Raw genomic sequence first — 25,650 nt, forward strand, 5'->3', positions numbered from 1 at the left:
GCATAACCACATCAATTTCCAAGACACTCGTGAACTTTGGCAGCTTGATGATCGGCAATTTTTGAATTTTTTTTGCACTAACTTAAATCAAGAAAAGAAAAGAAAAGAGAAGAAAACAGTTTTTCTTTTATTGATCCTGCACTAATAAAAATTGTTAAAAATTAACTTCCTTTAATAAAAAAAAAAAAGTGTTGGCTGAATAACTTCCTAATCCTTTGATGATCATTCAGAGTCATTTGTGAGAGTTTGGCGATATTATGAAGATTTTGAAGTTATTCAAATGTTTTAATAAATTAAAATTATTTGAATCATGTTATCAAAAAAAAAAAAAAAAATTATTTGAATCAAGATATATGTCTTAAATTTATTCAATTTACTACTTTGTTTTGTGAATAATTGTATTTGTTTTAAATCATTTTATTGTTTACTGCTAAAATAATAATTTTCTTAATTTATCCAATTGATTTTAATGTATTAACACATTCTCAGCCTGTAATTAATTCTCGGATCCAACTCAATTTTAAAATGTCAATTCTTTTTTCAATAAATTTTTTTGCAATATTTATCTAATTAAATAAATTTTGGTGACAACTCCTAAGAACTTACTAGAGTGTTAAATCAAAATTAAAATTTGTGCCAAAAAAAAAAAAACAGCACTACATTTATATGAAGTCAATCATCAATGAACCGAATAGTTTAGTTGCATTAATTATACCATAGAGTTTACGTGCATACAATTTTAAGAGTAAAACTTTTTTTATATTTCTAACAAAAAATATGGTCTTCACTTTAGTCGTTTATAAAAAAAATTAGTCTCCTGGTCCTAAGAAATTCAAACTAAATCTATTTTAGTCCTTTTGAAGGATTAATGTGGGTCTTTTTTGAATTTGTGATGAATTATAATTTCAACTAAATAGGTCTACTTTGAATTTTTTGAAGACTTCGGGACTAATGTTTTTTGTAAGAGACTAAGATGAATATCGTATTTTTTGTTAGGAACTCAAAAGAGACTTTACTCTAATTTTAAAACGAATGTTTTTAATTAAACAAAAAGTGATATTCTTTTACTCGTTCTTCATGTTAGATACGTGCACTAGCTACCTTATTTAGTTGCTATTTCTGTAGCTTGATTGGACTAAAATCTTATCCAAGGATAATATAGTTTAACCTATCTAAAATCGAAAAAATTATATTTACAACATATTCTCTAAGAGTCTCTTATAATCATTTTTATAATTATTCGATCAAAATCAAAATAATAATTATGAAATGACATATTTTAGAGAAACATTAAAACTGTTAAGGTAATCTTGATCACCCAAAACTTTAAGTTGTTGGGTGAAGTTACCTTAACGGTTTTAATATTTCTCTAACAATATTATGTGTGAGTTATTTATTTGATTTTGATTCAATAATCATAAAAGTGATTGTAAGAAATTGTAATAAAAAATAAGTTATAAATATAACCTTTGCCATTCAAATTTACTTAAATGTAGTCTGAAGATCACCTACTTTACTTGTAACCCACTGATATGCGCAGCGTAAAATAGCTTCATCCAATCTACTAAAAATATAAAAATAAAAACAAAAACAAAAAATAAAACAGGTTCATGCAAAAGCAGCAGATGCAGGGGCTGGAGGGTCAACAAGAAATATATCTAGAAGTTGATCAACGGATTTGTAGTTATAATCAGGATATAGCTGCGAAGCTTCAAGGTCATATTCCCCTAGCTCAAAGTTCATGAGGTCCCCTTTAACAAATATACTATGAAGGATTGAAACTGGTATATTCTCCGGAGGGGATAAGGCTGCAACATCATGGAAAAAAAAAGGTTTACCATTAATGTCCAAACCAATTGGTCAATTTTAACATCAAAATAATGCTCTAATTTTATACATATATTAAAGGGTAAAGATAATTTTACACCAGTATAAGTTATAATATTAATCTTGATCCTTGATCCATTTATGTTTAACAACTCTAATTTTTTAGTTATACGTGTCATTGAATACATGTGAATCAATGAACAAAAATAAATATAAGACTTCTTAGAATGACAATAAAGTTGCTTCTTTGTGACAAGATCTCACTGAAAGTCATGAGCATCTCTACATTAGAATTTGCCTTTAATTAATCAAATTATAATAAAAAATATTAACTTGTATGTGGGTGTACTCATCAAGTTGGAGAGCATTTGTGGCTTAGGGTTTGTCCAAATTTGTCAAAATTCTCATATCAAAGTAAAATAAAAGTTAATATGTTGATAGAAGGTCGTACTCTGTGATAGCTTGACAAGCTCCTCCTCTGACACAAAAGTCTTGTGAAAATTTTGACCAGTTTTATGCTCCCACAAGGATATCAACTCATTTTGTGTCATGATATTCTTGGAGGGCCGGTAGACAACGATGCGATTGCATGTTCTTGGATCATTTGCTACTTTTATAGTGTACATAGCCACATCTTCTTCATAATTTAGTACGGCTAATCAATACAGATTTCACATTAGATTGTCAAAAGATGACTTCATTTTCAACGCAATACACTATGCATATGCAAGTTTTATATATATATATATATATAGTGTCAAATTTGAAATTTGACACCTCATCTGAAAGCCATCAGATTAAAAAAGATCAACGACTCTGATTTGTAAGCATGTGACACCATTGATCTGTCAAAGGATCCTACCTCACACATATATATATATATATATATATATATATATATATATATATAATGAATGGCGGTAACACTAACTCGTCGCAACGCCGACTAGGCCTAGCTTGACCATAGTTTCACCCAAAAAATAGCCTAAGAAAGGTCGTCATGCTCCACCAATAAGAGTGAATACCGCCATAGAAAGGCGGTATAAAACAAGGCATCATTTCACTATAAATATAGAAGCATTCAACAATAATTTATCCTTGAATACTTGAACCGTCTTGAACTCTGAATCGACTTGAGCGTTAAAGTGCCTTGCAAGAATCCACTCCCCAGTCTCCTCAAACTGCACAAATCTCAGTCGACCAATTTCAACCATCTCGGCAACAACCTATCATCTCGGCAACCTATGTTGCACCGACACCGATATAGGACACGAGACACTGCAGAATACTCCGACATGTTAATTCTAAAAAATGTTAGATTTTGACACGTTAGGATCACATGTTTTGATATTAAATAGTATTTTTAATTTATGTAGTGTATATTATATTTAATATTCAATATGTTAACAGAAAAATGAAGCTAACCTTATAATATCCATCAAATTTGCAAAAAAACATAAGATATCCAAAATATTTATATTAAACTCAATAAAATAATAATCATAATTCATCGAATCTAATAGTTGGAACTAAAAATGTAACATAGCGCAACCTTTGAATCTTTTTTTGAGTCTTTGCAACGCGTGTTGGAATGTCGAGGAGTGTCGGGAAGTGTGAGACACGACACATCAGGTTTTTTGAAGTGTCAGTGCATCATATTCGACAACCCAATTACCAACAACCTTTACCTTCATCAACATCCTTTACCTTCAATTGTGTTTCGGACTTAGCCCTATATATATATATATATATAGGGTTAGGATCATTTTACACCAGTGTAAGTTACACTCTTAATCTTGTCCGCTGATCCCACTTATATCTAATGATTCAAATTTTTTAGTAATGTGAGCCATTGGATACAAGTAGATCAATGGTTAAGATTGAGTGTAAGACTTCTAACTCTTACACCGGTGTAAGAATATCCTGTCCTATATATATATATATATATATATATATATATATATATATATATATGTATATTCTAAGAGATCTTATACACTATCAAATCCTAGTGGCTTTATTTGATTAGCTTTGGCTTGAATGAGGAGCATTATATTAACTGCATATTTGAGGAAAATGGCAATGTGTATGATTTATTTTGGTATCTACGAATTATATTCCCACGTTATTTTTCATGAGTAGAAATTACATTTGTCATTGTCTGTTGAATCCACCAAAAAACCATAATATTTTTAGACATAACTAATGATAGCTGCCATGCTATTCAAAAATTACTTTAATTGTGAGATGAATATAAAATTAAGGTAAATTATACTTTTATGTTCCAATTTTTTTGTCCAAAACCATTTTGGGACACTAAGTTTCGAATTTTAAGTAATAACTATTTCATGTTTTGTTTTTATTTTTTATTTTTTTTAAAAAACATGCATTGTGCAACTTGTATCCTATTGAAAATTAAAAACACTATAATATATAAGATTTTATTTCTCTTATGTCACATAAGAGAAATCTTATCTCCTACATATAGAACAAATGATGAGACCCACTTTAATTTAAAAAAAAAATAGAATACGGAAATCGAAATGAGAGTAGGAGACACGATTTCTCTTACGTGACATAAGAAAAATAAAACCCGAATTTGTAATATTTTAGTCAAAAATAACAAGAGCTATAGATGATCCTTTGCCAACAATTCAAGTGATCTTTTTTATTGCTAAAATTCCATCAATAAGTAAACAACCTTTTGCCAAAGTTATGATTTCAACTATTTAAAACTACAATTCAATCCATCTTTCAGTATTATTTGTTTCTACAATTTATGTACAAAATACAGAGTCTCTATTACTTTTATGTTCTGGGATGACTAAATCTCAATTGCACATGGTATTTTTTATGATTGAGGCAAAATATGATGAATTATATACAGTGTTTTCCGGTATTATTAAACTCAAACCGGTTTTCGACTCGGGATGAGTCCATGGGTTACTGGTTCAACTAATGAGTCATTGATTTAACCGTATGAATTAAATATATATATAATAAAATATAATAAATATAAAATTAGAAGCATTTAGCTAATAATTAGAGTTAAATTAGTAGTTAATGTTGTAAGTTATAATCTATGCGCTTTAGGTTGGTATCTCATTAGTGGTATTATTTAAGTATTTTGTCAAAAATTTCACAAAATTGATTTAAAAAAAAAAAAACTAGTGCCGATTTAATACAAGTTGAACTCAGTTCAAGATCAGTTCAACGATTTCATACCGGGTCAAATGTACAACCGATTAATACCTAAATTGGACCAAATGAGAGTCTGGTTTACAAGTCAACAGGTCGAACAGACCGAATTGAATCGATTTTTATAATTGGTGTTTTCTGCATGGGAAAGTACAGTTCTTTTGAGGATTAATATATGTAAATTGTTGGAGTTTCTAGTTAGTACACGCACTACACTCATTTGAGGGACCAAGAGTAGTTGATAGACTCCAAGATTTAACTTGCCTAAAGGATAGTGAGTTTGATCCTCGAGAGTTGCAACTCTTAGAATAGGTGGGAAAACTTAAACTCAAAACCAAATTAGTCGGTTATTTTAGAGTTTCAAAGTTTGTTGCTATCTAAAAAAGAAAACCTATTTTAGAATTAAAAAAACTTGGGAGTAAATTAACAGATGTAAGAACTCCCACCGTTAATTAAGGAAATTAATTAAATAAATATGATAATTATGAAATAATTCCATAATTGACCCTAATAATTATTATGAGACACTAATAATTATGGTAAGTGATTAATAATGTTGAAAGTCACTTTTCTGACGAAAAGTGTAGATACCGGTTCTGCTTCGCGATATAAGTGCGTACCGGTGAAGTATCCCAAAAAATTGTAATAAATGCATGAATATTCCTAGATTAATATTTAGGACTGGAATATCAAGTTTGAAGTCAAAATAATGAGAACTGGTGTCAGAACTAATACTGTCAGCGTGAAAAACGCGTACCGGAAAAGTGTTGCGAAAAAATAAAATAAATATATGAAAATTCCTAGAAAAATATCTAGGTTAAGAATTTAAAATTTTAGAGTTTAACGAAGAGTTAAACTAATTAAACTAATATTGCTAGTTTAATTTAAGTGTCTATATAAATAGAAAAGGGGATCAAAACCCTAGTTTAAAAAAAAAAAAAAACATTCAGCGGCTGATGTTGCTAACATTTGGGGTCTTTTGGAATCTTAGCTTTTTCCTCCAAAGTTTTCACCTTTTTTCTCCTCTCTTCTATTGAAACACCACCCATCCATTAAAGCTTTAATTGTGTTGAAGGAGAATCCATTGTTGAAGATTTGGGTGCTTTCTAAACCTCTCAAGCTTTCATTTTCCTGTTCTCAAAAGAATCCTAGGTAAATTTAACTATTCCCTTTGTAAAATTATTGTTATGTATTACTGTTGAAATATTATTCGTGAAATTACTGTGCGCGGTTTCCTTACATGGCCGTTGTGTTGTCATTTTTTTATGTTTTGGTTTTGGTACGGGTGATTTCAAAATGAAATCTCTGATCCACGTTGGTCCAAGTTATTACCTTGGTTTCGATATGCGTGATTTCAAAATGAAATCTTTGATTCATGATGTTCCAAATTGATATATATTATTAAGCTTCATTTTAGAAAATAATGCACAGGGAGACAAAGTCGTAAAAAGGAAACATGCTTACTTGGTATGGTCTTCGAAAACGGAACGTTATATATTTATATATAATAAACAATTATATTTTGTGGCTATATATATATATATATATATATATTTATAAGATAATAATTATCTAAAATTAAATAAGTTAAATGGTATATCTTAGAAAGGATCTCCGGTTTGAATTGAAAAAACAAAATAATATCCGATTGCCTTAGAATTTTAGAATATGTATATTGTTATTATGATGGCCATTGAACCAGATCTGTGAGTGCATTGGATTCTAATTGTGGTGTGGACCCTTGTGATACCGAGTTCGAGTCGGAGGGGCATACAGGTACAGGTAAGCTTTCGTGTCCTCGGTTTAGCCATTGTTGGTTCCACCATGTCCCATGGAGGGATGGTTTATATGCATGATGTTGTTTTCATGTATCGTTTTGATAAATGCTATTGAGCTGTTATATGCGAGTGGCTTTATGATATGCATGTGGATGATATGCATGTGGTGTTCCATATACGGTAAACCTGAGTATGTGGAGACATACAAGATGGCGATGCTGTGGGTGAGGTGCAAGCGGTGTTCCTTGTACTTATTGTGGGGTTGTAGACGAACGTCCTACATTTCTCTGGCCAGTAGAATAGTTATAACACACATGACATTAATATCTGTTGCACTGCATAGTTTTGGAACTTATATTGAATTACTGCTTTTAGAACTTATATTGCACATGTAAGTGAGCTTGGGGTGGAAGATCCTTGAGGACCCCTTGTCTTACTGAGATTTCTGTTTAGAGATCTCACCCCACGTTTGGGGTCCCATTTCAGGTTCAGGTAATGCTGGAGTTGAGACCTCAGGCGGCAGGAGGCTGGAGCTGAGATAGATTTGCTGCTTATATGCTGACATGTTGATTGCTGGATATGCCTGTTGCTATTATGCTTTTAGCTTCATTTATTATTATGGATTATCTTGTTGAGACGCTGTTGTTATTTGGTGAGCATGGAGATTGTCCATGCCACGTTGACTTGACTATGTCTTAGTTTGGATTGGAGTTGTAATAATGTATCAGGATATTGTCCGGACTGCGTGTTGTAGATCCGTGATTTTAGATACTCACTGTTATTATATAGTATGAGGTATTTCAGTTAGTTGTCTTTGCAATTACATACAGACAATGTTATTTTGAAAACGATTAAGTAATCAACTTGGCTAAGTGTAATGACGTCATAATTAAAAAGAAAAAGATATTCCATTTTTTTTTTTAAATTAAGCGCAGCTTAATACGATGATATGATAACAAACCGGATATATATGGGGTGTTACAACAAATAATTTTTTAGTCTAATAATAATAGTAAATAATAAAAATAAAATAACTCATGTATAACTTTATACGTCATTCAGCATTGAAATTAATACACTATTAATTTTTATAAAATATTCTCATATTAAGAACAGTGAAATAATACACTATTAATATACTGGATATTTAATAACTTATTAAGAACATATAAACTACAGGGTAATGAGTTCAATTTTATTAAGTAGAAGGTTGTTATGGACTTGACAAAGGCCTATATTCAAGAAGGTCCAATAAAGGACAACACAATCAGGAAGATAATCTTCTATTAATGACGATCCTATCCTGACAGCTAAGCAATTGGACTTGGTCCCCTAATATTCCTAAGAGGCCCAGAAGTAGACTTTCCAGGTAACCCATCTATAAATAAGGAGTTAAGCCAATAAGGTACACACACTCTAAACCCTCTCTCTTAGATTGTCACTGTGCACACACCCCACGCCTTGACTATGTCGTTTATAATATTGTGCACGGTGATCAGCTGATCTCTAGGGTACCTCTCCTATAGGTACATGAGAGAAGGAAAACAAATCCTATATTAACATACCAATCTCTGATTGGACATATCGATCTATTAGATCGTAACACTAGCGTCGTCTGTGGTAAACGATAAAATTCGATTCCCTCCCAATAGTGGTAAGGGTGCAAAAGCCGCCGATGTAACCAAATCCTAATACGATGGACGCAAAGGACAAAAATGAAGCTCATCAACGGCTCAAGGTCAACCAGAGTTCGTAATTCGAGATATGAAAGCCAATCTCAACGAGCTTGATGAAATCGAGATCAATCGTAACCACCGCTGTCGTCGGGATCGTGGCTGAGATCCAGATGAGATCGTCGCTGAGATCGAAGTTAAAAACAAGGGAGCAAATCAAGCAAAGAGAAAAATCTAAGTCTCCTTCCTTTTAAAATTCTAAATTTACATGGAAGAGGAGAAAAGGATCCACCTTTTTAATATTTTATATCGATATCTGATAAAAGGATCCACCTTTTTAATATTTTATATCGATATATGATTAATATTTTATATCGATATCTGATAAAATGATCCACCTTCTTAATATTTTGTATCAATATTTGATAAAGGGATCAATCTTTTTAATATTCTAAATAGATATTGGAGAAAAGGATCTCCCTTTTTAATATCTTATACCAATATCTGGGAAAAGATCCATCTTTGTGAATATGATCCTTCTCTTTGAATATTTGAGAAATCATGTGAGATGATCTCGTTTGTGGAAACAATCCATATTTGTAATATTATATATTTGCAAAAAGGTGTCATCTTCTTAACACTCTCATAGAATCGAGATACTCCTTAATTTGCTGCAATCAGGGTACCAAGCAATTTTTGAATTATTGATTGGATGCTCAATCATATCAGATAGCATGAAATATAGTCAATAAATATTTGTTGATTGAATTATCATTGATTGCTGATTGCAACTGAGTAATTATTTATTACCTGATTGCAACTGGATAATTATTGATTTCTGATTGAATCAAAATTATTGCTAATTATCTTCTTCATACTGCCTCCCCAAAATTATGATGTAAGGAATAATTAAACAGGTGGTGTGGAGATCCCCCTAAAAAAAGAAGAAGATCCAGATCCACTCAAATAAGGAAGGACATCGACCTAGATGAATACAAGACTTGGGCGAAAGAAGCCAAGCTTAAAGAAGAGCCAAGGCAAGAGAAGTCGGGCTCGAGAAAAAAGGCGAATATTGCCTCCCCAAAATTAAAATCAAGATGTCGACATTTCACTCTTGTAGATTGAGAAGAGAGCCAACTCCAATAAAAGACCACGACAATTGAAGCCGGGTTCAGATAAAAAGCGATCGCAAAAGAAGTGGGACCCAATTTAAAAAGCCATGGCAGAAGAAGCAACGCTGCAACTCAAAGAGACAAAGTATGTCTCCATAAGCATAAGGCTTTGGAAAAAGAAGCCAAGTCAGAATAAAGACCGGCCCTCCGAGATTTAAAGAAAGAAAAAATAAAGCAATGCGGCCATAGAGCCAAGTTCGAAGAAAGAAAGAAATAAACGTATCAAATACTCAAAATATAAAATTGAGAAAAAAACCCAGCCGAAGACCACTGCATCTGGAGATCCAACCATCCAGCATTCAAACAGGAGTGGTGACTAGCAAATATAAGTTGACTGGCATATAATTACAGGACGGGTGAACAAAAACTTGCATTAATGGTCAGATAGTTAGTATTTAACTATTTATCATCATATTTAATGTTTATTCAACATTTAATACATTGATTTGTGATAATGATATGAGCACATTAACAATTAATGGGCGAAGTCCATTTACAAATGTATTATCTCCAAAATTTCAGGATATCTAAAGGAATTTGGGCAATCAACATGCCTCCGAAAAAAAGATCATAAAATGATCTAGCAAATTTATTCCTCCTTGAGATGTTCTAGCAAAGAAACAGCAATAGGGCCATAACCCTCAATAGTTAAGCAAATTGGCCATGTAGCCGTGTTCCAAAGCCTTGGGCACTAAATTCAGAGATCAAATGCATCCCGATCACAACATCGGGATATGAGATAAAGAATAAAGACAAATTTGGAGAGATGTGAACTTGGCAAAAATATCACACCCCCAATCTGAAATATAGATATGAAGACGGATTGCAATCTTTACAACAAGATTGCATTTATATCTGGGATGAAGATAAAATAGAAACCGACCATTCGGGATAGAAATAAAGATCCGAGATACAAATCGGAAATAAAATGAAGACGGATATGGCGAGATCCAATCCAGGAAAAATATAAATTCGAGATAAAGTTGAAGATGGATCCAATCCGAATTCAAGAAAAAGAATAGTGCATGCATAACGACCTCAAGCCTGGTTCGGGGAAAGCGGAAGCACGCTTCCATAATCCAAACCGAACTAAAATTCAAGAGGGCATATTGAAGCGACACTAATCAAGTCATTATGATGCCTTTGAAACTCAGGCAAAAGCCGAGTTAAAAATTATGAGACCACGATATACGAAACTGGGTTAAAGTAAAACGAAGGAACAAGTAGATACCTTCATAAATATGGATCCTTCTGTTTATGATGCATCAACATAAAATCTGAGATACAAGTGCAATTTGTCATGCTGACTCTGATCAAGTCGAAATGCTCCATACTAAGGTCGAAAGACCCAAGTGGGACATGTGACAATACTGCATTTACCTTGGATAGAACCGGGTTACGCAACCCAGGTCATGATTGAAGGCGAAAATGGATCACCTTCAGCAATGCTGACTTAACAAAACGTTAAGTTAAAACAAACACGTGCCACAGAGAATGACAAAAAGCGAAATCCATATAATATGCTTTGACCCCGGCCAGGTCAATAAATAAGAACTCGAGAAACGTATATCCGAGTTGCAAAGATAACCCATCTCGGATGGAGGATATCTGAATTACAGATATAATCCATCTCGGATAGAGGAAAATTTTAACAAGGCTTGAAGTACTTAGAAAATTGTCTAAGTTACAAACCTAAATAACAGATATGCAAAATCTACTTATCAAATCAAGAAAGTGCCAAATGCTTAGAAGTGTTAAAAAATGCTAAAGACCTCAAGAAACCCGACAAACCGATAAACCTGAAATACTTAGAAAAATACATCTAAGTTATTAGGGAGGCATGAAATATGAAATGCAAGATGCTAGTATAAAGGCAAAATCATCCAAAGGCATGAAATGGATGAAAAGCGTCAGAAACATAAGATAACAAGAACTGGGTAAGAACCCGGCAATAGTAATTTCAAAGAAAATTGGCATCCCATCCCTACAATCAGCAGGAGTCTCAGCCTGTTCTATATGACGTCACGACAATGCAAGCCTGATTCAAAAAGGTGAATGATTTGATCAAGTCAAAATCTGTGAAAGACACGGTATACACAGCCGGGTTGAATCATAAGACGATATCACAACGAGATTATGGCAAAGCCGAGCTCAAATAAATAAAGCTACAATATATAAAACTTGGCTAATTATAGCAAGGAGAAATTCAACTGTGCAAACGAAACATGTCGAAGAATCGGGAACAAAACCCCGCAACATCAGTGAAAAGGGAGCTCAAAGATCCTCAAATCAACAAAAAAGGCAAATTACAAAAGCAAGTCAATATTCTGACATAAAGATATTTGGATTAAAGTAATACATCCCGACAACCTGAATTACCCGACTGCTGGACTGGGGGGCAAGTGAAGGAATGCAATCAAAATTAAAAGAGGAAAGTGGCAATCCTCATAAGTCAAGATCTCGATAAGACAGTCAAAAAGACTGGTCAACTAGTCCGAGCTACGTACCTCGGCCAAAAAGGTTGAGGGAGGAATATTGAAACAGCATACACGATACTCAGCTCATGAAGCCCGGCACAGAAGAAAGAACGAAATAAGAAAATAAATCCAAAACACGGATCGACAAGAATCCATGGATTTAGAACATGGATCAATGAATCAATAAAACTTCGACAAAGAGGTCAAAGGGAAAAACTTTCCCACTTCCAATAGAGACCTCAGTCACGAAAGTTTGACCAACAAGATTATGGTTCAACAGACTTCGCTTTGGACACACAAACTACCGGGTATGAAAGCAAAGGAGGATGTCTGGAGTAAGAATTCAACACAACAAGATGGTTGAAGCCATATATCACAAAACAAAGGCTAACAAGGCTCGGACCAAGAACATGGCCGACTTCCAGACACTAAGAATAAAATATTAGCAAATGCGATCAAGAGCAATGCACAACAACCCAACTATACTTATCGGATAGAACAAAAGCTCAACATAGTATGCACCCCGGCATCTCGAACACCCAGACTGCCGGACTGGGGGGAAACAACCCAAGATAAAAATTCGAGATAAAGAATGAAGACGAGTTTGGAGAGATATGGTCCTGGAAAAAAGGATCACACCCCCAATCCACGATAAAATGAAGACGGGTTTGGAGATATGTGCTCCTGGAAAAAAGGATACCCCAATCTGTGATAAAATAAAGACGGGTTTGGAGAGATGTGGTCCTGGAAAAAATGATCACACTCCAATCCGTGATAAAATGAAGACGGGTTTGGAGAGATGTGGTCCTGGAAAAAAGGATCACACCCCAACCTACGATAAATTGAAGACGGGTTCAGAGAGATGTGGTCCTGAAAAAAAGGATCACACGCCAATCCGCGATAAAATGAAGACGGGTTTGGAGAGATGTGGTCCTGGAAAAAATGATCACACCCCAATCCGCGATAAAATGAATACGGGTTTGGAGAGATGTGGTCCTGGAAAAAAGGTTCACACCCCAATCCACGATAAAATGAAGACGGGTTTTGAGAGATGAGATCCTAGAAAAAGGATCACATCCCAATCCGGGATAAAGACCCCAGGATAAAAATCCGGGATAAAAGAATAAAGATTGGTTTGTAGAGATGGGATCCTGGAAAAATGATCACACCCTAACCCGTGATAAAATGAAGACACGTTTGGAGAGATGTGGTCCTGGAAAAAAGAAATGGCTCACAAGTCAAAACGGCGAAATAAGCCAAAGTCAAAAAAATGACACTCTGGCAAGAAGCTGAGTTAAATATTATAAAACCAAGGTATTGGAAACTTACGTCTAGCAACGTGCAAAAACTTGGATAGAAAACGGGTTAAAAATAAAAAGCACACTGTAGGACTGTGTCTTCTAGCCGAGGCATAGGAAAACGGAAGGACGCTTCTGAATCCTAAATGTTGTCAAGATAAACAACATATGTACAAGCTGTGATAAATGAAATCAGGCTTGAAAAATAAGGGGCAGATTGATACGACCCTGATCAACTCACCATGACGCCTCAAATTTGAAAACCTAATTAAGAAAAATGGGTTAAAAGCAAAAAGCGAAATCCGCATGAAAGACCTTGGCCAAGTCATTTTGTTCAGTTAACGCTGAAAAGCTAATCTGAATTAATAAAGCCACGGTGCAAGAAGCTGGGCTCAAAGCGAAAGCCTCGAAAAGAAAAGCCGAGCTCGATGTTAAAAGGAGGCAAACACTGCCTCACGAAGCACCACCTCAGCCAAAAAAGATTGAGGGAGAAATACGGAAACAACATATTCAATCCTCGGTTCAGTAAAATCGGCTGAATGAATGACAAAGATAATAATTGCAATCGCTGACCCAATTAAGTCGGCCAAGAAAAGTTCCAACCCAAAGGAAATTGCTTCAATGAAGATGCCAAGTCAAAGCAAGAATTCGACTGCTAACTTGAATAAAACATGCAATGGAAATTTAAATGCAGAGATTACTGCTATTACATCCCGGCAACCTGGACAACCAAACTACCGGGCTAGGGGGCAACTATTATGGACCTGACAAAGGCACAAACAAGAAAGGAATCTTCTATTAATGACGATTATATCCAGACAGCTAAGCAGTTGGACTTGGGCCCCCAATATTCCTAGGACGCCCAGAAGTACACTCTTGCCAGGTAACCTATCTATAAATAAGGGGTTAAGCCAATAAAGTACATACACTCTAAACTCTCTATCTTAACTTGTCACTGTGCACACACCTCATGCCTTGACTATGTCGTTTATAATATTGTGCACAGTGATCCACTGATCTCTAGAGTACTCCTCCTATAGATACCTAAGAGAGGACAAACAAATCCTATATTAACATACCAATCTCTGTATAAAAAAAAATATACTAATCTCTGATTGGACATATCGAGCTATCAGATCGTAACAAAGTTAATAGAGAGTAATTTCAACTAAGATTATTTATTTTTCGTTAATTTGAATAAGTCATATGCCCAGCTCGTAGGATTATATAGTACATACCTTTAGTTTCACCGTTGCCGTAGACAGCAATATCCTTCACTTTCGCATACGGACGAAGCAAATAATTCGCAAAATATGCACCGAAACAACTTGCAGAGACAAAAGTGAAAGGTATCCCATTTGCTTCAATTTCCCTTCTAATTTTTCTTTTCTTATCAAGGAATGCTTGGAATGGTGGGAGCGGCTTTATTCTATCTTCTTCCACTCCAAAATCTGATGGAAGGAATCTCTGCTATGCCAATATATAAAATTATTAATAACTAAGTCGATCCATAATACAATATTGTAATAAGGTTACACAATTCTGGTCCATGGGAGAAACATGGTATTTTGCGTAATGGTCCTTTTCTTTTTTGTACTATCTAATGATTTATAATGTATTATATAACTTAAATTTATGTGACAACTATGATTTGTCCTGTTATATAGTTTGAGTTTGAGATTTGATGCCATGTCTAACACAAACAATCATTTATACGCATCCGCTTCATAGATTATAGTAATGTGAAAACCTATTCAAGTGCCTCAAGTTAGACAAAAACAAAATAAATACAAAGATAATAAAATAAGAGTTTATCATTGATACACTGCAAAAATAGTTTTTCTGCTATATTCGCATAAAAATAAGTGAGTGTCAGTTTTTTTTTTTTGGACTTACCCAACCCTAATTACCTCTTTGAGGCGAGTTGGCTCCCTCCGGTATCCCCACAAGCTTCGACTCTTTGAGCCGGCTATGGGACTAATCCGGAGTGCGGGGGTCAGTGATGGCTAAAGGTTCAGCCCCCTCCCCAAGAATGCATTCAGCGTGAATCGAACACATGTCAAACCCCACTAACTCAGCGCCAAGGAACCAACTGAGCTGCATCCATTGAGTAGTTTTTTTTCTTTCTTATCTCTTCATAACGAGACTCATTCATTTTTATGTGAGTATGGAGAAAATAATATTTTGCAACAAACGCAACAATATTTTCCCCATAAATAAACATGATAATTTGAATAACAATTATTTTATTTATTTATTTATTTTGATGCAGGGAAGAACAGGGATTAATTAATACACTGGAAAATATTTCATCGGTGAAAATGTAGTTAATTAGCACCTTTATATTACCAGCAACTTTGATAGCATCTATAATTTTGAGTTGCTCCAGCACTTGAGGGTATGCCAGCGTACATATCACAATGTCAACTTGTTTTATGGCTCTCACAATCTGGTCATGCTCAAGTTCTCCCTGCAGTTGCTATTAAGACTCATTAGAAAAATGAATACTTTACTTTCGGAAAAAAAAAAAAAACACCACACACCCCGTTAACTCCGGACTACAAAGGAAAAAAGATGCAGTCAATATTTGTATGTAATCGTATTCTTACATATTTACAATCCGAATTCAAACATTTGACTTTAATTTGATTACTCAAGACTCACCTACTTTTGAATACTTTACTCCCAATACTTCAACTACATTATCTATTTATTTTTTTAAAAATTAAACAATCACATAAATCCAAAAACAAAAGAGAAAGAATGGAAAGATTTGACGTAGTGGTTTATTCTTGTTCACCCTGATTACGTCTAACTTGTCTATATTATATTCACTTTACCTCATTCGTTATAAGTTACTCGATTTACAAGAGAATATAAATAGAATTTAGAAAACCTTAGCAACAATTATTTATGGACCCAAATCCGAATTACTAACAAAAAAAAAAAAGTTTACAAGTCAGAGATCCACAACAATATCCGCCAACAAATACTTCCATTAATATATGAAATATGAGCCATACACAATATTTTTTGTGGAGAGAGTGAAAGAAAAAGCAAAAAGACTAACCTGGATAAGGGTGACTCCCATGGAGTTAAATTCCTCGCAAAGTTGAGTCTTAGAGGGAGGAGTTTGGGAATTAAGGGGGCGAGTGTAGACCAAAGTTGGATAACCTAAAGAGATGCTAGCCTTCACCATATATCTGCCTATGTAACCAGTTCCCCCAAATACAAGAATCCTATTCTTCTTGCTCTCCATTTGTTTGGGACTCTCTCCTCTTGCAAATGCCAACACTTAATAATAATTCCAAACAACATATCCCAAAAAAAATCAGAACAAGCCGGCCTAGATGCATGTGTTAAAGTTAAAAATGAAACATTGAACATGTGGGTTTATTCGGATGGCACAATTATTCTTTTAGGGGATATTTGATTGAGGAGAAATTTTTTGAATACTAGGGAAATGTAATTACTAGAGAAATGGTTGGAAAGTGAGTTTGGTAGAAAAATGTAAAAAAAGTTGTTTGGTTGACCGAAATATTATCAGGAAAATTTATTTAAATTTGCAAAATCTATGTTCGGGAGAAACTTCGCACCTGTTTTTTCACTTCCCCAGTTATCTCAAAATACCACTCAAGTGGTATTCTGTAATAGTGAATTTCATCAAAAAATCAACATAAAAGTCATTTTCCCATCTATCTTATTTGCCTAGTATTTTTTTCATAAACCTGAACTAAACGTGATATTTTCTAATATTCACTTACATTTTTCCATCAATCCCAAAATAAATCTTCTCTCAACGCAACTGTTGGATATGTCAAAAGAGTCCACTTCAATAGCGAAGAAAAAAAAAAGGATAAAGCTTCTATTGATAAAACGCAACTGTTGGATATGTCAAAAGAGTCCACTTCAATAGCGAAGAAAAAAAAAAAGGATAAAGCTTCTATTGATAAAATTTAGGATAAGGTAGGCCAGTGAAATCAAGTGAATGGACAATAGTGTATGGTTTTACTGTATATACTTACAGGGCGGACCCAGGTGTGCTTCGTAGGGGTGTGAAAAATAAATAAATAAACCAAATTAAAATGTGAATTGATCTAAACCGTATTAAAAGAGAGTTTTATTTCTCTTATAGTAAGAGAAAAATTATCTTATGTTCTGAGATAAATAAAGTGGGGCCACCAATTTAAAAAAAAAAAAAAGACACTTCTTTTTATGTGAGTGTAAGATAAGAGATGAATCTCATGTAACATAAGAATATAATTTCTCTGAAAAGAATTATATTGTTTTAAGTGGTTCAAAAATTGGACTATTTTTTGAACTGAGTCAAATAGTAGTAACTTAGATGGTATTAAGGGAGTTAAGTAAGTGAAAGGAAAAGAGTCTCGGTTCGATCTCCACATATCATTTTTTAAAGAGGTTTAAATATCTTTATCCCTGACTCATCCCGCACTCCAAATTAGTCCCTTACATGCTTCGTGTAATAAATAAATCTTTTAGGCTGTCCATGATAAATAAATCTTCGTGTAATTAATATAAATGTTTAAAAATTGATTGAATTTTGTATTACATGAAATGAACCATAGTACAGGAATAAAGTTTAAGGTTGGGTTAACTAAAACAAAAAGATTATTTTTTTAAATTTGTTCGATTCAAAAACCTAATTACTATAGTAATCCGGTTCGGTTCGAGCTAAATAATAAACTGAATCTATCATATCCATTTTTAAGGATCATTGTGAAAAAACCAAATGAAACTAATTGAACCGCAAAACAAACCGAAATATTTTTCCAAATTAGTTAAACAACAAAACTTCTTCAAAACCAATTTAAGAATTTGTTAAAAATCAAGGAACTATAGAATAATAATTCATTTGTATTTCTTGTACCTCAATAGAGGTCATTATATACAAAGTATTAGAATTACAAATCAGTCATAAATCAGATTACAAATCAGCCACAAATCAAGAAAGAAAATTACAAATAATCAGGAAATTAAAAACTCCTAAAATCTCTCCACATAATTCCTACAATCTCTCCATGTAACAGATTTTCTTTAATTGCTACATAATTTGGTCAATCAAATCAGAAACTAAATCTTTCCAATTATAAAAAAAAGACAGGTTATTTTGTCTACTCCCATTTTGCCTACCTTTATCTACCCCTCTCAACACCATTGGATTACAATCTCATCCAACGGTTCAGATTCAAAACATAAATAAAAACCTGTTTACTCTTTTCTCTCTCTCCCTGATTCCGATCCTTTCTATCTCCTCCCCTGCGACGAAGAAGACCCCGCCTTTACAACCCTTGCGCAAACCCAAAACTATGAACCTCTTTTGGCAAGTTAATCTGTTGCATCATATTCAAACGATGATGCAACCAAACTAATCATGCTACAGTCCATACGCTACAAGCACGGTTCCCTTCCGCGTCTTGATCAGGTCTATTTATTCCTCATCATTTTTGTATGTAATTATAAGTGATGAAAATTGAGGCCAACTAATCTGAAATGTGAAAAATGTTCTTATTGGTGTACTATCTAATAGGGCAACTCATACGTTTTATTATGTTTCATGAGGATCAGAATTTAAAAAATTAAGAAAGAAACGAGATTGTGCTAAACAACAGGGGCAGTAAAATTCAATCCCAACAATAGTAAAATTACCAAACCAAACCATGTGGTGCAATCAAATACAAATTGATTGGCATAACTGTTCTATTCGTTGTGCAATGAGGTTAACATCATCAATTGCTGATGAGAATGCCCCATGAAAACTTTCTTTGTAGGAAATTGACTTCAGTTCACGTGCCATGTTCAACAAAATCTCACCCAAGTCTGTTTGCTTTTGTAGCAAAGAGTTGTAGTATGAGTTGGCAGTATAATAACCATAATTACATGACTTTTAAATTAGAGGGTTATGATGAGGACTTTATGGTCATAAATAGAATGAGAATGAAATTCTAAGAATTTGGATACTCATATTGAGGGTATTCCAGTCAGGTGAATTTTCATTTGTTGTTTTATATTGCAGACGCAGTAACAGTCTGTAGAATAACTCCAATCTAGTAAATCTGAGTTAGAGAGCTAATCTTATGATACAAACATCATGAATGAGGTTAGTATATGAAATGGTGAAGATTGATACCCATATTGGGATATTTCTGAAAAGTCACTTTTACCGGATATTTTGTACTGCTATAGCAGCAACGGGTAGAATTCCGAAATGGGAAAAAGATGAAATAAAGGAATCAAAACCTAATATATGCCTAACAAGTTGTAATTAGACCAAAAATGTTAAAGTTAAGAAAATTATGAAATCCGGGTATAGTTAGGAGGGGAAGGATATTGTGACAACCAAGTTGTGTTACTACCAAGTGACTACCAATCAATTTCACCGTTAGATCGATTATATTGATCCAACGGTTATATTTATTTCCATCTTTGTATGGTCATGATTCCCCAAATTTAATACTTTATATTTATTTTCACCTTTGTATGGTTATGATTTCCCATATTTAATGCTTTCACTTTAAATATGGGAAATCATGACCATACAAAGATGGAAATAAATATAACCGTTGGATCAACATAATCGATTTAACGGTGAGGTTGATTGGTAGTCACTTGGTATTAACACAACTTGGTTGTCACAATATCCTTTCCCTAGTTAGGAACACCGGTAAAGCATACAGTGCAATTAAACTGCAGTAAGTGGATCTGTGATCTACTAATCGAATTTTTAAGTTAAGAACATGATAATCACACAAAATTAATATTATTTACTCAAAGTTAGAGTCTTGGGTGTTTTCGGGTAAAAAATTTGAAAACGGTTCAAAGAAAAATTACACCGGACTTCACTATAGGACAAAGTGCCACTAAAGTGACATGACAACCCTATTTAGGGCACCTTCCCCTCTCTTGGGCTGCAGATTCCAGCCGCCCCATCTCCCTCTCTCTCTCTCTCTCTAAAATTCAAAGTTTCAACTTTGCTTTCACTTCTCTCTAGAATCTCTCCTCCTAAACCTCACTAAATCACCAAACTTCCTTCACAAAACTTGTTCCCCTCACTCTCATATTCACAACCATACAATTTTTATGGTGTGAAGCAAATTTTGGTGTGTTCGTGAGTCATGAAGCCATGAAGTTGTGTTCTTGAGTCCTCTTGAATAACACCACTTGTGTGCTTGGTTCTCTTGAGTTTTAGTGTAAGTTACCTAAATCTTTCTTGAAAAACCTCATCTTCCTTTCTTGTGTTCTTAAGCTCTAACGCTTGAGCATATTTTTGAAGGTGTATTCTTGTTTAAAGGAGCATTCTTGTTGGAGAAAGTGAAGCTTGGAGCAAAAAATGTGAGCTTGAAGACGTAAGCACAACTTTGGGAAAAGATAACCCAAAAATCCTTCCTCTCCTCACTTTTATTCTCAGTTTTGCTTTGTGGATGGGGAAAATATTGTAGAAAATTTTGAAGAAATGGTTCTTGATGGTTGTTCTTGAGGGTTTTTGAGTTATAAACCAAGAAAGGGTTGATTTGATGTGTAAATATGCAACATTGGGATCCTTGTGAGGATTTCATGTAAAAAAGATGAACATGAACCCTAAAAGGACACATGAAGATTTCGGCCTTTCCTTGGAAGACTAGGGTTTGATGACAAAAAAAATGTGTTAAGAAGTTGTTAAGTGTGGAAAAATCCCAAGAGGAACTAAGAAAGACTAACTAAGTGGGTTATCTCTAAGTGAAACTTACTAATCTTGATTAAGGAAGGCCAAAAACTTTAATAACCCTAACTAATCAAATCTGCCTTCTTTAGTATAAGATGGATTAGTTGTGTTAAAAATAAGGAAATCATGGATTAGTGGATTAATTAAGTGTAGGGACTAATTAACTAAAGAAATGACAAAGAAACAAGCTTAAAAACCCTAAACTACACCGCTAAACATTTCAACCTTGTGTAATTAAATTAGGGTCAATATGTTAAAATTAACACTAAGACCTAATTAGGACACTAATCTAGTGGTTAAGTGAGCTGGACTATGCATAATACACTAATTAAATATTAACCTTAAAATTTGACCTAATTAGGGTTTAGGATCACTAATCATGCAATTAGTGAACTTGAGGTACCAAGACAAAATATGACTAAGTGGGACTTCATAATGAACCTAATTAAGGATAAACCCTAAAATTAAAGTAACCTAGGGTTTCTAACTGAACCTAATGAGGGTTTGTTAATTAAACCTAATTACGGAACTAAATCGTAACTTAAGCTTAGGATGGAATTATGGACACATGACCGTGTGAATTAATGAAAACAAATCCTAGGTTAGGGTATGTATATGGTTCGGCCATATAGGGTATAATTAGGGTTTAGGGTTGAAAAATTTAAAGAATGATGGATTAAGGTTTGATTATTTGTCTAAGGCTTTAAACAACTTGTAACTTGGAGTACCAAGCAATAATTCTTAGGATTTGTATTAAGGGACCCCTCGGTTTTGGGACTTGAAATAAGAGATATAAATGTTGAAGTTTGTATTAATTTCTTATAATGCAAGCTAACTCTTCATAATGCACTAAAATATGTAATTTCGTAATAATTGGTCTAGACTTATAATGGGCATATTATTGGCATGTAAGAATGAAAAGTGGAATCATTAAGTGATTGAGTATTAATGATGTAAATTATTCCTGCTCTAGGTTTTCCTAGAGGACTTGGCACTTGAGGATTTATTGGAGCATACATGTTTTACTCTTGGAGTTGGGCTTGTGATAAGCTCAGTGAGGTAAGCTCCTGGTTGTAGTGGCTCCTCTCTCTTATAGCCCCATCGTGATGGTGGACATTATGGTTGTATTGTATGAAAGTATATGGTATAATGTATATGTGCATTCATTCACAATCATATAGATGTTATATGATTCTTGATGTTATGATGATGCACTGATGATATATGTTATGAGAATCCTGGCTAGTGATCATGGTACGTAGGCTGCCTATGTCTTGGCTGTGGGAGCTATTTCATACTAAGGTTGTGTTGACTGTCTATGGCTTGACCCTGTAGTCATACATGTGTAACCGTCTATGACTTTGACCCTGGGGTTACACAAGGATGATATGATTATGCTATGTTTATGTCGTATGCCTGTGTTATATGCTTTATATATGACTGGTCATGCAGGAAGTGGGCTGAGGGGAGTAGAAGATCCTTTATGAACCTTGAGCTTACTGAGATGTGTTATCTCACCCCGTTTGGGGACATCATTTCAGGCACCCACAGTAGTGGAGATGCTTCTAGGGACAAGGTCCCCGGCTTGGAGTAGTGGATGGCGATGCTGATTAATTATATTATGATTACATTTTGTGATGGCATGTATAATTATTAACATGCCTAATTATCTTATGTTGAGATTACATTATGTATTTATTTAGGCTCATGATTGTGGTATTGGAGCCATGGATTATTTACTGATGCTTAGACATTTTAAAATTAATATAGACTTGATATATGTATTTAGTTATTTGGGCATGAAGCCTTATTGTTTGTACTTACCCAAAGAGGGGATCGCAGTCCGTGTGGGACTTGCGAGCTGTCTGTTTAATTATTGTAACTATCAGATTATTGTATGTGTGGGACCCATGTTCCCAGTTATCCGAAATACAGCTGTTATGTTGTCCGCGAGACTCTGTCAGGAATGACACTTGAGGTCATGTCCGGATGGTCAACGGCCACTAGTGATGGCCAATAGTTTTAATCAGTAGACTTAGATGTTAATGTTATGAAAATGCAATATATCAGATGAACACTTTGAAAATATTTTGGAAAAGTTACTTGTATTTTTATAAGACGCTTTATTATTATTTTTAAATAATGTCTTTCGCTGTGTATGTTAAATATCATGTATGTTAACAACCGGAGTACTACGGGGTGTTACATTTATGGTATCAGAGCAGTTTCACCGGGACGTTCACTGATGTATTGCTTAAGTGTTAGAACTGTTTATTGAGTGTCTTTTGAGTGTCATGATATTGCATATGCTGTCACTGGATTAAGCGTAACTAACTCATACCTTGTGCAGTTTTGTGTAGTGATCATTGCATCTCGGGGGAGACCTAGGCGAACAGTTCAAAACCCACCCCCTGATCCTATTGCTGTAGCTATAGCAGCATTACAGCAGACCCTGAATAAAACCAAGGAGGCTAATTTGAAAAGAATTGAAGAGGCTCGCGAGTTGGATAGGGAGCAGATGAGAAGGGCTAATGAAGAATTAATGGCCCAAAACAGATTGGCAAATGCAGATATGATGAGACTACTGCTGACTGAGGTACGAGGCGAACCTTCACCACCAGTTGCACCACATGTGCAGCAGCAGGTTGCACGTGTTGTTGATCTCATACCGATTCTTGAGCCTGTCGTGCTGAGACAGGAAAGGGTAAGAAAGGTCCACCGGGAGGCAGAGGCATCCGTCCATGGGGGACGCGAGAGGCAGCCGGTGATAGAGATTGACAGATCAGCAGGTCCGCCTATGTTTGACCGAGAGACCAGAGAGCGTATGTTGAATGCTTTCAAGAAGCATTCCCCACCTCACTACAAAGGTGGGAGAGACCCCATAGCAGCACTGAAGTGGCTCCAGGAGATAGAGCGTATTTTTCAGGTTATAGAGTGTGATGCCAACACGAAGCTTCTGTATGCTGTGTATATGTTACAGGGAGACGCAACAGATTGGTGGAACAATGTCAGGCACCCACTTGATTTCCAAGGTTATGCTATCACTTGACCATTGTTTGAGAGGCATTTTCTGCTGAAATACTTCCCTGATGAAGCTAGGCAAAAGACGAGGAGTGAGTTTGAAAACCTTAAATAGGGAAACATGATAGTTGATGAGTATTTGAGCAAGTTCGACAGATTAGAAAAGTATTCATGCTATGGTAGAGCTTCCTTTACTCCAGAAGACAAAGCCTTTCGGTTCAAGAAGGGCTTGAATGATATGATAGCAGATAACCTGGCCGGTCATTGTACCAGAGATTTTTTAGAGTTGATCTGGCAGTACCATGATATTCAGGAATACTGTCGTACTAGAGGTAAGGAAGCAGCTGGGAAGAGCTTCAGTGGGAGGACTATGCCCTGGAAGGGTAAGGGAAAATGTTTACAAGTACAATAGAGTAACAAGTTTAAGAAGACTCCAATTGTGAAGATTGAAAGCGGCAAGCCTGGTGCAGGGAATATCCCCACTTGTGTCAAGTGTGGGAAGATACATCCGGGTGTTTGCAGACTTGGGCAGAATGTTTGTTTCAATTGTGGGTAGGCTGGACATTTCTCTAGAGAGTGCCCCCAGAGGAAGGGGCAGGTGGCAGGTATCCAGATAGTTCCTATCCAAACTGTTCTGACTCCGATGGTCATTGAGGAGTCTCCAGTATCCACTAGTGCCAGAGTTTATGCAGTCACTCAGTAAGAGGCCGAGAGGTCGCCTAATTTGATCAGAGGTACCATTCTTATTAGAGGATATGCTTTTGATACTATGTTTGATTCAGGAGCTACCCACTACTTCATATCGGCACTTGTTACTAATGGGTTGCATTTTCCCATTCATGAGTTCTTGATGCAAAGAGAAAGTCAAAGTCAAGAGCTAGAACAACACTTGAGGAAATACTGTATAACTAAATTGTTAAAAATATTTTATTTAATAAGACACATTACTTGTAACGAATTCAGTATAACTAAATTAGATCATGACATGTCAATAGATGCTTTAGCATATAAAACTTACACCCTAACAAAAATAAAAAGCCATAAATGTTAAGATATCCAAAGTTTTCCTTTCCCAATATTGCATAACAAACCTGTTCAGCAGCTACCTTATCATCGAACTCAACTAGTTTTATTTAATACTGGTTCATTTCAGTATTGACAATTTTTCATTAGTATTAACAAAATGAACGAACAGATTGATACCTGATTTCAGCACCAGGTGAAATACCTACAAATAGTTAACCTTAATTCTTCTGATGAGATAAGCTTTTTATTATCCAAATTATATGACAAATACAAAACTATATTCGATCAATGAATTTATCAACTATGCTTGCATAAAAAAATCATTATCATCAACACATCGTTCTAACAGATCATGCTTATTAGTTATCAAATCACCAAATAAAAACACACGTCTAAGACTTGTAATTCGAGATATAATCTGAAAGAACCTATTAATTTGACCATGGATAAAAATGCAGCA

General features: G+C 34.6%; 1 protein-coding gene across 2 annotated transcripts; it reads right to left on the bottom strand.

The window, feature by feature from the left end:
* Positions 1–1,472: 1,472 nt before the first annotated feature.
* LOC133296751 (eugenol synthase 1-like) lies at positions 1,473–16,687 on the bottom strand. 2 transcript variants are annotated; one of them, XM_061495812.1, is made up of 5 exons: positions 16,494–16,687; positions 15,762–15,893; positions 14,662–14,890; positions 2,279–2,482; positions 1,473–1,808 (listed from the first exon to the last, which is right to left on the bottom strand). In XM_061495812.1, exons 1-5 carry the CDS (start codon positions 16,680–16,682, stop codon positions 1,609–1,611), a joined length of 954 nt encoding a protein of 317 aa, XP_061351796.1. In that variant the 5' UTR covers positions 16,683–16,687; the 3' UTR covers positions 1,473–1,608. The 2 variants fall into 2 exon arrangements, with proteins under 2 accessions (XP_061351796.1, XP_061351795.1); XM_061495811.1 differs by having other exon boundaries at positions 15,762–15,902.
* Positions 16,688–25,650: the final 8,963 nt, after the last annotated feature.

The sequence above is a fragment of the Gastrolobium bilobum genome, unplaced genomic scaffold (assembly GCF_033153095.1).
Source record: "Gastrolobium bilobum isolate Gb01-03AN ecotype WA unplaced genomic scaffold, APGP_CSIRO_Gbil_v1 utg57562, whole genome shotgun sequence".
Classification (NCBI taxonomy): domain Eukaryota; kingdom Viridiplantae; phylum Streptophyta; class Magnoliopsida; order Fabales; family Fabaceae; genus Gastrolobium; species Gastrolobium bilobum.

Bases quoted from the DNA above. Each gene is read 5' to 3' on its own strand.
- LOC133296751 (XM_061495811.1), bottom strand. From the start codon at position 16,682: ATGGAGAGCAAGAAGAATAGGATTCTTGTATTTGGGGGAACTGGTTAC. The intron at 15,903-16,493 runs GTTAGTCTTTTT...GAGTCTTAATAG, and splicing joins TGGGAGTCACCCTTATCCAG to CAACTGCAGGGAGAACTTGA. The intron at 1,809-2,278 runs GTACGACCTTCT...ATGATGTTGCAG, and splicing joins GCTTGTCAAGCTATCACAGA to CCTTATCCCCTCCGGAGAAT.